The 14,696-nt window shown below is 52.9% G+C and overlaps 1 protein-coding gene across 7 annotated transcripts in view; it reads left to right on the forward strand.

Moving 5' to 3' along the window:
- Positions 1–14,696, forward strand: part of CPAMD8 (C3 and PZP like alpha-2-macroglobulin domain containing 8) — an 81,824-nt gene that overhangs the window by 20,594 nt on the left and 46,534 nt on the right. For 6 of the 7 annotated variants that reach the window (XR_003413687.2, XR_003413689.2, XR_008297207.1 and 3 more), the window contains exons 13-18: positions 2,279–2,407; positions 9,044–9,227; positions 10,482–10,654; positions 11,216–11,365; positions 11,719–11,877; positions 13,334–13,476. Coding sequence is in view for 4 of the 7 variants with exons in the window: in XM_053219687.1 (XP_053075662.1) it covers positions 2,279–2,407; positions 9,044–9,227; positions 10,482–10,654; positions 11,216–11,365; positions 11,719–11,877; positions 13,334–13,476 (938 nt within the window). In the remaining 3 variants the exon portion in view is untranslated. The remainder of the gene's footprint in view (positions 1–2,278; positions 2,408–9,043; positions 9,228–10,481; positions 10,655–11,215; positions 11,366–11,718; positions 11,878–13,333; positions 13,477–14,696) is intronic. The other variant, XM_053219688.1, reaches the window with a different exon arrangement.

Consider the following 14,696-nt stretch of genomic DNA (forward strand, 5'->3'; position numbering starts at 1 on the left):
GGTCTTTAATTATTCTTTTAAAAACAAAACTTGGGGCGCCTGGGTGGCTCAGTCGGTTAAGGGACTGACTTCAGCTCAGGTCATGATCTCTCAGTGTGTGAGTTCGAGCCCCGTGTTGGGCTCTCTGCTGACAGCTCAGAGCCTGGAGCCTCCTTTGGATTCTGTGCCTCCCTCTCTCTCTGCCCTTTCTCTGCCTGTCTGTCCGTCTCTCTTTCTCAGAAATAAACATTAAAAAAATAATAAAAATTAAAAAAGGGAAGCTAATTGTAAGTATCAATTATTTTTAACTTTTAAAAATGTTTATTCATTTTTGAGAGAGAGAGTACCTTTGTGCGTGCGAGTCGGGGAGGGGCAGAGAGAGAGGAGACAGAATCCCAAGCCCGATGCAGGGCTCGAACTCACGAACTAAGAGATCGTGACCTGAGCCGAAACCAGAGTCAGGCACTTAACTAAGCCACCTAGGTGCCCCAAGTCAATTATTTTTTAAATGAGGGACAGTTGACTTGTAACTGTGTTAGTTTCAGGTGTATACCATAAGTCCATATTTGCACATGTGAAACAGACACCACCATACGTGTAATTAATAGCCAGCATCATCCATAGTTCTACGTTTTTTTTTATGACGAGAAATTTTGAGATCTACTCTTAGCAACTTTCAAGTATACACTGTGGTGTTGTTAACTACGGTCACACCGCCGGGTATTCCATCCCCAGGACTTAGTTTATAACTGGAAGTGCGTGTCTCTTGCAATCACAGTTTTTTTTATAGCAGCGTGGAAAATCAGCACCAGCCGAAAAGAGAGAGGCGTGGGGCCAGAGCTGGGAGGGTCCCACACTTGAAGCTTTCTGAGCTGTCCCTCTGGGGTCCCTGGGACACACCATCCTCCCGGCTCATGATGTGTGACCGTGCCCCCAGAGAACGGCCAGCCGGGGGCGCTCTCTCAAGCTTCGGTGTCCACGGTGTCCACCGGGGTTCGTAAAGTAGCTGTGAATCACGGGCCCTGTGACAGACTCCAGTTCCAGTCGCCTCCCTCCCTGGAGGTTAGGCTGGTATCACAAGTCTCAAAACCCCAACCCTTTGCCCCTGTCCTGATTCGGCTCGGTGGCATATACCCTCAGGATGCACCGTAAATAACAAAGACACTCTCATCACTTGGAAAATTCCAGGCTTTGGAGGCTACCTCCCAGAAACTGGGGACAAAAATGGGCTAACTTTTTTTTTTTTTTTTTTTTAACATTTACTCATTTTTGAGAGAGAGAGAGAGCTGGGGAGGAGCAGAAAAAGGGAGAGAGAGACACACACACACAGAATCCGAAGCAGGCTCCGGGCTCTGAGCTGTCAGCACAAAGCCTGATGTGCGGCTCAAACCCACAAACCGTGAGATCATGACCTGAGCCAAAGTCGACGCTTAACCAGTTGAGCCACCCAGGCGCACCCCCTCCTTTTTTTTTAAAGTTTATTTCTTTTGAGAGAGACAGAGACAGTGCAAGTGGGGGAGGGACAGAGAGAGAGTGAGACAGAGAATCCCAAGCGCACTCCACACGGTCAGCACGGAGCCCGACGCAGGGTTCAAACTCACCAAACTGCGATCATGACCTGAGCCGAAACCAAGAGTCGGACGTTTAACTGAGCCACCCAGGCGCCCCATGGCCAATTTCTTTATTCTTGATCTCACAGAGGTCTTAGACCTGCTCCTCTGGCCTCTCCCTTGTGTTGGGGTTAAGTGAAGGGAAAAAGCTCAAAGCCCAAAGGAGCAAAGCCGTATAACCACCCAGGGCTTGGTGCACGCAGGGCGGCAGGGCTCGAGCTTAGGGAGGAGCAGGCTCCAGAGCCATGGGGGTGCTGTTCCACACAGCCTCTCCATCTCCTGACCGTCCTCTCAGGCCTGTGATCCCCTCCAAGAAGCCACCAGGGTCACTAGCAAGCCAGAGAAAGAGGAAGAGAGAGAGAGAGAGACAGGGGCATGGGGAGGGTTTCCTAGTATGTCCATGATAGAGCTCTCTTGGCAGCCACATGAGTCACCTGCCCCTGTCTTGAGCCACCCCCTAACACCCTGTGACCAGCCTCGGACACTTGCTTCCTGGAGCTGAGGAACGGGGAGAGGGGGGCAAAAGCACATTGGACCCCATTCTCTTAAGAACCGGGGAGAGGATTCCCCAAAGGGGAATTGGGACATGAGAGGGTCTTGCCACAGGCCAGGGCAGGCAGAAGCATCCCCAAGGACCCCCTTCCTAGGCCAAGCACCCAGGCCTTGACCAAGTACCCTCTTTTCCTCAGACCAAGGTGACGGCACTCAATGGAAAGCCCGTGGGGGCCCAGTACCTGCCCAGCTACCTCTCTCTCAGCAGCTGGTACTCCCCCAGCCAGTGCCACCTGCAGCTGCAGCCCCCCGCCCGCCCCCTGCAGGTAAGGTGCTCAGGCGTGCCCTCCACACACCTCCAGGGGATGTATGCATGCCCCAGCAGGGCCGACACTGATGCCCTGGCCCCCGGCCCTCCAGCAAGGCCCTATTCCTCGGAATGAATGCCCATAGTTTAATTATGGTGAATATTCAGGCTGTGGCCCCGGGGTTTACCACGATAAACGTGGCCATCAGGGCTCCTGTCTGCAGGCTTGTACTTCTTGTGCATGGGCTCTGAGGTTTCCCCACGGACCTAGAGCTGGGTCTCGTGTTCCTTCTTCCCTGTTACTCAGCAATCCCGATTAAGTAAGATTCGCGGAGATGTGTGTGGAGACACGGATCTGTAAAAATTGGGCAGAAGGAGGAGAGTTCCTCCGTGCCCCCTCGCCCCTGCAGGCAGTGTCCCCAATTATTAGCAGCCTGCATTCAGGTAGCACATCTCGTACAGTTGATGAGCCAGGTTGGATGTGTTGTTATTAACTAAGGTCTGCAGTGTGTGTTAGGTCCTCTCTTCGTGTTGCAGATTCTGTGGGTTTGGACAAATGTATGGTGATGTGTGCCCAGGGTTGTAGTATCTTTTTTATTCTTATTTTATTTATTTTAATGTTTACTCGTTTTTGAGAGACAGTGAGGGACCGAGCGTGAGTGGGGGAGGGGCAGAAAGGGAGACCCAGGATGTAAGGCAGGTTCCAGACTCTGAGCTGAATGCTCAGAACCTGATGCAGGGCTCGAACCCATGAGCCGCGAGATCATGACCTGAGCCAAAGTCGGACACTTAACCGACTGAGCCACCTGGGCACCCCAATTTTTTTAAGTGTATTTATCTTTGGGGGGGCATGATCGGGGGAGAGGCAGAGAGAGATGGGGCAGAGGATCCCAAGCTGAGAGCAGAGAGCCCGATGCGGGGCTTGAACTCGAACCATGAGATCATGGCCTGAGCCAAAGTCAGATGCTTAACGGACTAAGCCACCCAGGCGCCTCTGATGTTATAGTATCATACAGAATGGTTTCGCTGCCCTAAAAATCCTCTGGGCTCCATCCACCTATTCGTTCATCCCTCCTTCCCTGCTACCCCCTGGCAACCACTGATCTTTTCACCGTCTTTGTACTTTTGCCTTTTCTAGAATGTCATGTTGTGTTGGGAGAAGTGAAAACCTCCGGGGTTGTTTTGATTGGAGGCACAGTTTCTATAAATTTTTTTTTTCAACGTTTTTTATTTTTGGGACAGAGAGAGACAGAGCATGAACGGGGGAGGGGCAGAGAGAGAGGGAGACCCAGACTCGGAAACAGGCTCCAGGCTCTGAGCCATCAGCCCAGAGCCCAACGCGGGGCTCGAACCCACGGACCGCGAGATCGTGACCTGGCTGAAGTCGGACGCTTAACCGACTGCGCCACCCAGGCGCCCCTGGAGGCACAGTTTCAACACACACACACACACACACACACACACACACACACACAAGAAGTCAAGCCGTGAGATTTATTTACAGATCCCAGAGTGGGGTGCGCGGGTGCAAAATGAAGGGTGGGGGGAAGGGCAGTCCTCCGTCCCAGGTCACAAGCGAGCAGGAGGCAGGCAGCCGGGCAGCAAGCACCCTTTACTTGTAAGGTGGTTGGAGACGAGGTCATAGCTTTGGGGCGGGGGGGGGGTCAGTGCTATATGGTTATTTCAAAAGGCCCCCTGGGGAAAAGTGAAGCAGAAACTTGCGGCCAGAATCCTAAGCTCGGGTCCTTATCTAAATGTCCAGACTCCGGGTGTGAGGGGCTTTGTCAGGCCGTCAGATGCCCCAGCAGCAGCTCAGAATAGCTGTTTTCCCATCACATGTATATGGTAGTCCCCCCTCCCTTATCCAGAGATACATCCCTACATCCCCAGTGGATGTCTAACACTCCGGATAGTACCAGACCCTACGTGTGTTGTTTTTTCCTATACTACATGCCTATGACAAAGATTGACTTCTAAATTAGGCGCAGTAAAATTAACAACAGTAATGATAAAATAGAACCACGGTAACAATATTCTGTAGCGAGAGTCACGGGGATGTGGTTCCTTCTCTCTCGAAATATACTGTACTGTACCCAGCCTGCTTTCTCGTGACCACGAGAGAGTAAAATGTCTACGTGAGGAGATGAAGTAAGGTTGATGTGGTTCGGAGCATTGGGGATCGGAGCCGACGGCCAAGAAAGAATTCTTTGAGACGTCTTTGGTGCAAAAAGGTGGTTTTCCTAAAGCACGGGGACAGGACCCGTGGGCAGAAAGAGCTGCACTGGAGTTGTGCGGAGTGATTGATGGTGTAAGATTTTCTCTTCTCTTGGCGGGGGGGTAGGGTGGTGTCAGGGTCCCAGGAAATGGAATCTCCGGGTTCCTGGAAGTTTGGCGATTGATAGAATTGCTTCTTCCCCTTGTAAATTATTGAGACAGTTGTAACCTGATGGAGACTCAGGGCCCGCATGACTGTGATCTCTATCAGTTAACCACGGGTTTTTCCCTTTCCTTTGTTCTTGGGCAGCCGGGAGTGCCTGAGGAATGTCACCTATGTGTGTGTGTGGGGGGGGGGGGGGAGGTTATTAGTTTGTGACTTGCCCTCAGTCTGCCTTTGTTTCCCACATCAAGGTGAGTGATGCAGGCGTTGTGACAAAGCATTAGGCTGCGCCTGACCTTCTGATGATACATCAGGAGGATCACCTGGGGCGCCTGGGTGGCTCAGTCGGTGAAGCGTCCGACTTCGGCTCAGGTCATGATCTCACGGTTCGTGAGTTCGAGCCCCGCGTGGGGCTCTGTGCTGACGGCTCAGAGCCTGAAGCCTGCTTCGGATTCTGTGTCTCCCTTTCTCTCTGCCCCTCTCCTGCTTACACTCTGTCTCTCTCTATCTCTCTCAAAAATAAACAATAAACATTAAAAAAAAAAAAAAAAGGAGGATCACCCATTTCCAGAACACTGTTGACGGCGGTCAACAGGGGAGTCTCACAGGGGAGACTGTGGTAGCTGGAATCGTACAACGTGTGGCCTTCTTTTTTTAGTGTTTATTTCTGTCTGAAGGAGAGAGAGAGACAGAGCGTGAGCAGGGGTGGGGGAGGGGGCAGAGAGAGAGAGGGAGACACAGCATCGGAAGCAGGCTCCAGGCTCTGAGCTGTCAGCACAGAGCCAGATGTAGGGCTCGAAGCCACGAGCCCGTGAAATCAGGACCTGAGCCAAAGTCGGATGCCCCATCCACCGAGCCATCCAGGCACCCCATACAGCGTGTAGTCTTTTTACATCGGCTTCTTTCACTTGACGGTGTCTTGCACGGAATGGATGAGCTGTAGTTTGTTTATCCCTCATCTATTAAATAAGATACACTTTTGTATACACAGTGTAAAGCACCCTGTTAACTCCGTTAACCAAGAGGCCCCAGGCAGAGCCTGGCTGCTGCAGAGTGAGCTGCTCCCCGGCATTGCTCCCAGGCCTTACTGGCCCGTAAACCAGCCGCTGCTCAGGCCCAAGGCCACCAGGGGAGGGCGGGGGGCGGGGGGGGGGGGGTTGGTGCCTGGGATGCAGCTTAGAGGAATCCTGGTGCCGGAGCGGCCCCTTTTGGGGGCTTCGTGGCCCACTGCGGGAGTTTTGAGAATAAGAGACTCAGATGAGATCGTCTGTTCCCATTAGGCAAGGACCTGGCTGGGCCACTCAGACTTTCCTCTTGGAGGGACATCTCCATCCTGCCAGAGTCGGGTCAGCTGGCTCCTGCCCCCCCCCCCCCCCCCCCCCCCCCCCGCGACTGTCATCGCTGGGGCCCTGGGCGCAACCTCAGGGCGTTGAGGCAAGAGTGGCCGTGCTTGGTCCAGTCTGGGCTCTTGTCAGGGCCCTTTCCCCTTCCTCCAGCTTGAAGGCCCAGGCAGGGCGGGGGAGGGGGGATTGCTGCTCTGTAAATGGGTTTGACAACCCTATCTTTTAGGGTTGCCGTGGGGTTAGTGCATGAGAAGAGGAAGGCTATGCGTTTTTCTGCCCCCTAACATCTGAAACAGAAGGGGACTTTTGTTTCAATGCCTTTTTATAAGGTGACTATTTACAAACTTAGAAATCGTAAAAAAAAAAAGTATAATCCTATGCCTTTCACCTGGATTTATGAATTCACATTTTGCTTCTGCCCATCTGTCCTCCTACTTACCTGCCCACTTGTCCACCTATGCAGCCCCTGCCCATCCATCCACCCATTCACCCATCCACGCACCTGTCCAAGGCACCTGTCCACCCATCTATCCATCTATTTTTTTTTAATTAAAACAATTTTTTTAATGTTTATTTTAGAAAGAGAGAGACAGAGCACACAGGGGAGGGGCAGAGAGAAAGGGAGACACAGAATATGAAGCGGGCTCCAGGTTCTGAGCTGTCCACACAGAGCCTGGCGTGAGGCCTGAACTCACAAACTGTGAGATCATGACCTGAGCCGAAGTCGGATGCTTAACTGACTGAGCCACCCAGGCACCCCATCAACTCATCTATTTCTTTAGCCCTTTTGTTTTGGCTACAACATTTGAAAATGAGTTACAGACATCCTGATGCTTCACTCTTAAAATACTTGAGCATAATACGTCCTAAAAATCAGGACATTCTTCAACATGACCTCAAAGCTATTGTCACGTCTAAGAAAATTACATTAACTCAACATATTTTTTTTGGTTCACGGGCAGTGTTCAGATTTTCAAAGATGTCCCCAGGATGTGACTTCTATCTTGCGCGTGAACGCCCACAGTCTTGTGCACACGTGTGCAAGTAATGTGCGGCTATGTGCATGCACGTGTATATGTGAGCGCGCGTGCACGCGTGGGCACGTGCGCATTTCATTCGGGATCCATGGCCACCCATGTTGCGTTTGGCTCTTCTGTGTCCGTATCTGCTCTTGATCTGGAACAGCCCCTACCTCTGCCTTTTCATCCCCGTGACTTTTGTGAAGAATTCGGGCCTGTGTGGTCTTGGAGATGCTCCCACATCCTGAATTAGAATCGGGCAGAATTACTGTGTGTGTGCTGTCCTCGTAGCAGCCTGTCAAGAGGTGCAGATTTAGGAGACCCCACTGTTGCTGGAGCTGACCTTATCCTTGGTTGGTGTGTGATTTCTACCAGCTCTCTCCCCGGTGGGTGAGGCTACTGAGTAATCTGTGGTGCCAACCTGAGGCCCCTCCCTGCCACAGCGTCCTGACCCCCACCAACCTTTCACCCGGTGCTTTTAGCCTCCCTGACAATTCTTGCTGTCGTCAATTATCACAGTAGGGGCTATGTGATGGCAGGTCTGAGTCCTGTCATTCCTTCTACGTTTATGAGTTGGTGTTCCTCTGTAAAAGGAAAGAACTTTCAAAAAAAAAAAAAAAGAAAAAGAAAAAGAAGAAAGAACTTTCTGTCTCTTTTCCCTACCATTATTTTTGTTGCTGTATTGTTTTGAGTATGTTATGGACTTGAGGACTTTAAAAGAATCTTTCAATATGTTGTAATCTGTTATCATACTACTTATTTTATTTTAAGTTTATTTCTTTACTTACTTTGAGAGAGAGAGAGAGAGCGTGAAGGAGCAGGGGAAGGGCAGAGAGAGAGGGTGACACAGAATCCAGAGGAGGCTCCAGGTTCTGGGCTGTCAGTACAGAGCCTGGTGCGGGGTTCCAACTCACAAACTTCGAGATCACGACCTGAGCTAAAGTTGGACCATTAACCGACTGAGCCACCCAAGTGCCCCTCATACTTTTTATTTTATTTTATTTTATTTTATTTTATTTTATTTTATTTTAAAGTTTCTTTATTTTGAGAGGGAGAGAGAGAGGGAGTGCACGTGGGAAGGGGCAGAGAGAGAGGGAGAGAGAGAGGATCCCAAGCAGGCTCCGTGCTGTCAGCGCAGGGCCCAACACAGGGCTTGAATGCACGAACCCTGAGATCATAACCCGCACTGAAGATGCGTCGAGTGCTTAACTGACTGAGCCACCCCGGTGCTCCTAATTTCAAATTTTGGAATAATTTTAGATTTACAGAAGAGTTGCTCAGACGGTGCAGAGAGATCCTGTATATCCTTCATCTGGCCTCCCCTGCTGTTTTTAAGTTTTAGAAAGTCGTCTGTACATTGCTGAGTTGTGAGAGTTCTTTATATGTCCCGGACACTAGACCCTTACCAGACGTATGACCAGGAATGCTGAGTGTCTGGGGTTTTTACCGGGGGTCAGTCACCCAGACCTGGCCGACCACCTGCATAGCTGACCTCAGTCCCAGCCCCTCCAGAGGTCAAAGTGACAGAGTGTGACCTGTACCCCTCCCCCGGCCCCCCATGAATCCTATTGTCAGTATCTGGTGTGGCCTGAGACCTCAGGTAAACAGAGACAGGCAGGCAGGACAGTTCAAAGGCTTGGAGATCGCCTCTCAGGAGCTGGGGGGCAAAGGCCACACCTCTCATGGGCCATGTTCCTGCACCGTCAGCTCGTCGAGAGTCTCCACGCCGTTAGCACAGTTGCTCCGCCGCCCAGGGCGCACGGCCGGCGCCAGGATGCCCGGCTCTCTGCTGGGAGGCCAGCACTCCTGCCGCAGCCATCCCAGCCTCCTTGTGGCCCCAGAGCAGCCATCTGCCTGGCGTGGGTGCCGGGCCGTGGGTGCCAGGCAGGGCCCCCCGTGCTGCGTGTCTCCCACAGGTCGGAGAGGAAGCGCTTTTCCCGGTGAAGTCCACGTGCCCATGCAGCTTCACCCTGTACTACGAGGTGGCCGCGCGGGGCAACATCGTGCTCTCAGGCCGGCAGCCCGCCCACCTCACCCAGCGGAGAAGCCGGCGGGCGGCCCCGGAGAAACCGATTCGCTTAATGCACCTTCTTGAGACGGGTGAGCCAGGCCATTAGGCTGGGGTTCCCTGTTGCCACTGACACTGGGGTGGGACAGACAGGAAGGGGGAGCAGGACGCAGCCTGGAGAGGTGCCTGCTTCAGGGCGGAGGGCGTGTGTCCCAGGCGCGATGGGCAGGGGTCAGCCACAGGGGGGTGGAGAAGTCCCCTCGAGGGTGTCCTCACCGCCTGTCTGCAGGGGACTGGGGGAGGCGAGCCACAGGCTAGACCCCTGCGGCAGCCCGCACTGGACTGTGTTGCCATCTGCCGGTGGCCGCTCCGACTCTGTCCAGGTCACCCCCCCCCCCTGCCCCCCACCGCACCTGGGAGCCCTCCTCCTCTCCTTGACTCTACGTGCTCACTAAAATATCCGTCACCTCCCCTGGGTCTTCCCCAGCCCCATCCCCTTCACAGCCCTTCTGCCTGAAGCAGGATCCCCAGACCGGGCCTTGGGGGCACTTGAAGACAGACGATTTGTGGTGGGGCCGTCCTGTGTGCAGTGGGGTATGGAGCCATATCCCCGGCCTCCACCCATTCGGTGCCAGTAGCAACCTATCCACAGGCAGTACGATGCCTAAGAAGTCTCCAGGCATTGGCAGTGTCCCTGAGGGGAAGTCATCTGTAGGTGAGAATCAGATAGATAGATAGGAAGATAGATAGATAGATAGATAGATAGATAGATAGATAGATAGATGGATTTATGGATACATAGATCCACAGATAGATCCCTAAATACTTAGATTTACACTCAGATTCATAGATTAATTCATAGTTCATAGACAGAGATACAGGTGCATAGATAGATACACAGGAAGACAAGGTCTCTCTCATGAGAAGGCAGAGTTTCTCACCCTCGGCACTACTGATGTTTGGGGCCAGATCATTCTCCCATTGGTGGCGCTGTCCTGTGCACTGCAGGGGGCTGAGCGGCATCCCCGGTGCCCCACCCCGCTAAGGCCCCACCCCGCTAGATGCCCGCAGCACCCCCAAGTCGGGACAGCCAAAACTGCCCCCTGGAGGGCAGCACGGTCCTAGTTGAGAACTGCTGGCCTGAATGGTGCTCTGGGAATCACACACCCACATCCTTTTGGGCCTTCCCTTCCCTTCTAGGTGGTGCAAGTGTCCACGGAGCGCTTGCCCTGGGCCAGCACCTCCACGCTGCACCCCAGGTCATCCCCAGGGCAACCTGGGGCATTGGTGGCCCCGTCGTGGGGTGCTGGGTCCTCACGCCTCTCCCCACCTTTGCCTTGTCTTAGAGCCCCCTCCAGCCCCAGCAGCTGAGGTCAACGTGTGTGTGACTTCTCTCCGGCTGGCCGTGACCCCCAGCATGGCCCCCCTTGGCCGCCTGCTGGTCTTCTACGTCAGGGAGAACGGAGAAGGCGTCGCCGACAGCCTCCAGTTTGCTGTGGAGAGCTTCTTTGAGAACCAGGTAGAACGTGGGGGGCCAATCAGGGGAGTGGGGACAGGCAAGCGCCACTGAGGGCTGGGGGCTCCAGGGTGTCCGCGCTGGGCCGTGCACAGCTGCCGCTCAGGCTCCCAAATGGTATCCCGGGCAGGACCCTTCAGGAATAATTGCAGCCAAGGTTGCTTCTTTACTGGAGCGCCTCCAGAAGTCACCACCGATCGCATGCAGGGAAAGCAGTCAGCTGTCCCCACTGCGTTCCAGATCTAAGGGACACCACTCATGTCCCCCGCAGTGGGCTCAGCCTTCTGCCCCCTCTCCCTGCATCCTTTGAAGCTGGCTGCCGCGTGCCCTTGGCCCGTGCCTGTCTCCCCATCTCTCCCCTCCCCTCCTCTGCGCAGAATGTTCCAGTTGTACCAGCCTTGTTCCTTTCATTCTGCCTCCCGCCCTTGTCCTCACCTGGGCAGCAAGGCCAGGGTCCCAAGTGAGCTGGCCAAGACCGGTTCTCCTTGGCAGGCGGAGAGGGTGGCTGGGTGAGTCAGGAGAGTCTGGCCGAGCTCCTGGTCTCTCTGCTGTGTTCGGATCCAGGTTTCAGTGACGTACTCAGCAAATGAGACCCAGCCTGGGGAGGTTGTTGACCTGCGGGTCAGGGCTGCAAGGGGCAGCTGTGTGTGTGTCACTGCGGTGGATAAGAGCGTCTACCTGCTCAGGTCTGGGTTTCAGCTGACTCCGGCCCAGGTGAGTGGGGCCCTCTGGTGCCAGGCTCCAGCACCCCCACGAGGGTCTCTCCCTTTCCAGTGAAGAGCCCCCGTGTGAACCAGATTCTCTCTCTCACCATCGAACCCAATCTTTATTGCCGTATTGAAAGATCGTAGAGTCGAATTCATCAGACTCTTGCAATAGAACGTTGTCCACAGGTCTTACCTTTCCAGCCCCAGTCTGCCCATCTTTAGAATGGGCTAATGCCACCAACGCCCATCTCCTGAGATTGTCTCGAAGTGGTATTCACGGAAGGAGCAGCCAGACCCCCGAGAGCCAGTTTGGGTGGAAAGGAAACCTCCGGCTGACTGCTCTCTGTTCTCTGCCTGTAGGTTTTCCGGGAATTGGAAGAGTATGATGTTTCTGATGCCTTCGGGGTGTCCCGGGAGGATGGGTCCTTCTGGTGGGCTGGACTGGCAGCCCGACGCAGGCGTTCGTCCATCTTCCCGTGGCCCTGGGGCGTCACCAAGGACTCCGGATCTGCCTTTGCCGTAAGCACAGATGGTCTTAGACCCACCGCCCCTTCCAGGCTCCTCTCGCTTTGAAACAAATGAACTCCGAGATACGGAGATGGTCAGGGTGGAGGTTTCCAAACTTTTATTGGGGCAGAACTAGTTTGATTCTCCCCAACGGAGGCTCATAAGCGGACCCTCCTGATTTGCAAGGCCAACCAGAGCGGAATGCTATGGGTGTCAGCCAATAACTGGGACTTGCTATGGAGCAGAGATGGTAAGGGTGCTTTGCTGGTAGGAAAACCATCACGCTGGGAGCAGGCGGCCGTGCTCTCAAGGGGCTCACGTCGTCCCCCTCCTTCCGGGCTGTGGACGCCGGGGGCTACCGGGGATGCAGGAGACACAAGTAGCATTCTAGATCATACCGCCAGCCCCCATGAGCATGCTGGTGGTCTCCACTCAAGTGCACGGCCCATCTGTGGCTGCTCTTCCCCCCTCCTCCCATTATAAAAATCATTAAAAACGCATCCTTTTCCTCTTGTTTTTTTTTTTTTTTTATGGGAAATTTTCAGACCTACAGAAAAGTAGAACAAAAGAACAAATGCCTATATACTCACCGCCTGTAGATCCCACAATTAACACGTTGCTCTATTAGCTAAACAATAGTACACGCCTACATCTGTCTATATATTTGCATGCACATCTATGTCTGTACTGGAACAAACGATGTTTCAATTACACATTTGTTGAACGCCTGGCAGTTTGAACTGCTGGGCCCTGGCCGCTCTTGGAATTAAGGGGCCGGGGCGGGGGGTGCTTCTGAGTCTGAGTCACTGACTTTATACTCCTTATTCCCAAAGCAGAGCTGGTCAGTCTGGGGTGGGGCTTTCCTGCAGTCTAGTTGCTCCCGGTATTTAGCTCAGTGGTCGAGATCATAACAGTAACAATTGCAGATCTCCGTCTGTCTCTGATGTAGATCAGGCACGGTGCCAACTGATTTTTTTTTTTAATTGTGAAATTCACGATGAACAGAACGAACAGAAAATGCTCCTGAGGTGCATTCTAAAATGCACAATTCAGCGGCATTTAGGGCACGCACGGTGTTGTGCCACCAGCACCTGTGTCTTAATTCTAGAATGCTTTCATCCCTTCAAAAGGAAACCGCATCCCCATGAGTAGTGGCTCCCTGTGCCCCCTCCCCCAACCCCTAGCAACTGCTAATCTACTTTCTGTCCCTATGGATTTACCTGTTCTGGATGTTTCATATCCGTGGAGTCATACATGTGGCTTTTTGTGCCTGAGCCACAGATATTCTGGCCTCCCCTCTGCTCTATTTTACATGGTCACTGGGCCCCATGATCTCCTCAGCCTGTGTCACCCAGAGCAGAGCACCCAAGCTCTGCACCGAAGCCCAGAGCAGAGGATGTTGGGCTGGTAACCCCACAGTGATGGAACTGCTGGGGCCATCCCATCCACGGCACTGTCTGTTGCCTAGGAAACGGGACTGGTGGTGATGACCGACCTGGTGAGCCTGAACCACCGACAAGATGGCGGCCTATACACCGATGAGGCTGTCCCTGCCTTCCAGCCCCACACAGGGAGCCTGGTGGCAGCAGGGTCCTCCAGACAACCCCCCAGGTAATTGCCACGTCGAGTAGGGTTGTCTCACCTCCTACTGTGGTCTTTAGGGGCTGGATCATTCTCTGTGGTGGGGCTGTCCATGCACGGCTGGGTGTTGTGCAACATCTCTGGCCTCCACCCACCTGTTGCCAATAGCACCCCTTTCTCCCAGTTGTTACAACCAAAAATGTCCCAGTGTCCCCTGGTGGACAAAGTCACTACTGACCTAGTAGTGACCCCGGGAACCAAGCATGCCAGCCCCCCTCCCCAGTTCCTGACCACACCTGAGTGCACGGGATTGGGGGTGCAGAGAAAGGAAGGCACCTCAGGAGCAGAACTGCCTGGAACAGAAGGGTTGGGGTGGGGAGGAAAGCTGGGGCTTGATCCTCCCTCTCCCAGGGACTTTGCTTAGAAACTTCTTTCTAGTATCTCTCTCTTCTTCGTTCTTTTCCTCTCTCCTCCCTTTTCACCTTCAATTCTCTGCCTTTTCAAGTTGGACACCAAGTAATACTTCTCAGTCTCTTATTTGAACTCTGCACATTTAAGCCTTTTGAAAGGCATGAATTTCCCTAAGAGTGCTGCTTTGGCAGCACCTGAGTTGTGTTGTGAAGTGTTTCCATTATTGCTTCTTTCCAAATAGGTTCTAACTTTTTGAGCTGTGACTTGTGCAGAAGTGGACACTTTTTAAAATTTCAAGTGATATTTTTTAATTAGTATTTTTTTAGTGTTTTTCATAAATTTGTAGCAAACATGCATTGTGGCCAGTGAACATGGTCTTTGTGTTATCTGTTGTCCTGTTCTTACTTTGAAGACTTTTTATGTGGCCAATTTTTGTAAATGTGCATGTCTTTTTGAAAAGAAGATCTAAGCCCCCATCAATTCTGTACAGGGCTCTCTATGGATACTTTAGGTCAAGCCTATCGATGGTGATGCCTACATTCTCCATACTCTTGCTCACTTCTTGTTTGTCTGTTTGCTAACTTATCAATGACTGAGACAGAGAAGAGTTCCCATTTCTCCCCTGGATTTGTGGTTTTGTCCCTGGAGTCATGGAAACTTTAGTTTCACAGGAGGTGTTGTTTTCTCCGAGTCTCTCCTATCCTTTCCTGTCTCCCCTCTCTTCTTCCCCAACCCCTTCGTCTGATGCCTCTCTTACTACCTCCTCAAGCCCAGGTTTCAACCAGCCAGCTGGGGAAGGGGAAGTGTTCTGGAGACCTTGGCTCCCATTCTGTCTGGAT

The sequence above is a fragment of the Acinonyx jubatus genome, chromosome A2 (genome assembly GCF_027475565.1).
Source record: "Acinonyx jubatus isolate Ajub_Pintada_27869175 chromosome A2, VMU_Ajub_asm_v1.0, whole genome shotgun sequence".
Taxonomy (NCBI): domain Eukaryota; kingdom Metazoa; phylum Chordata; class Mammalia; order Carnivora; family Felidae; genus Acinonyx; species Acinonyx jubatus.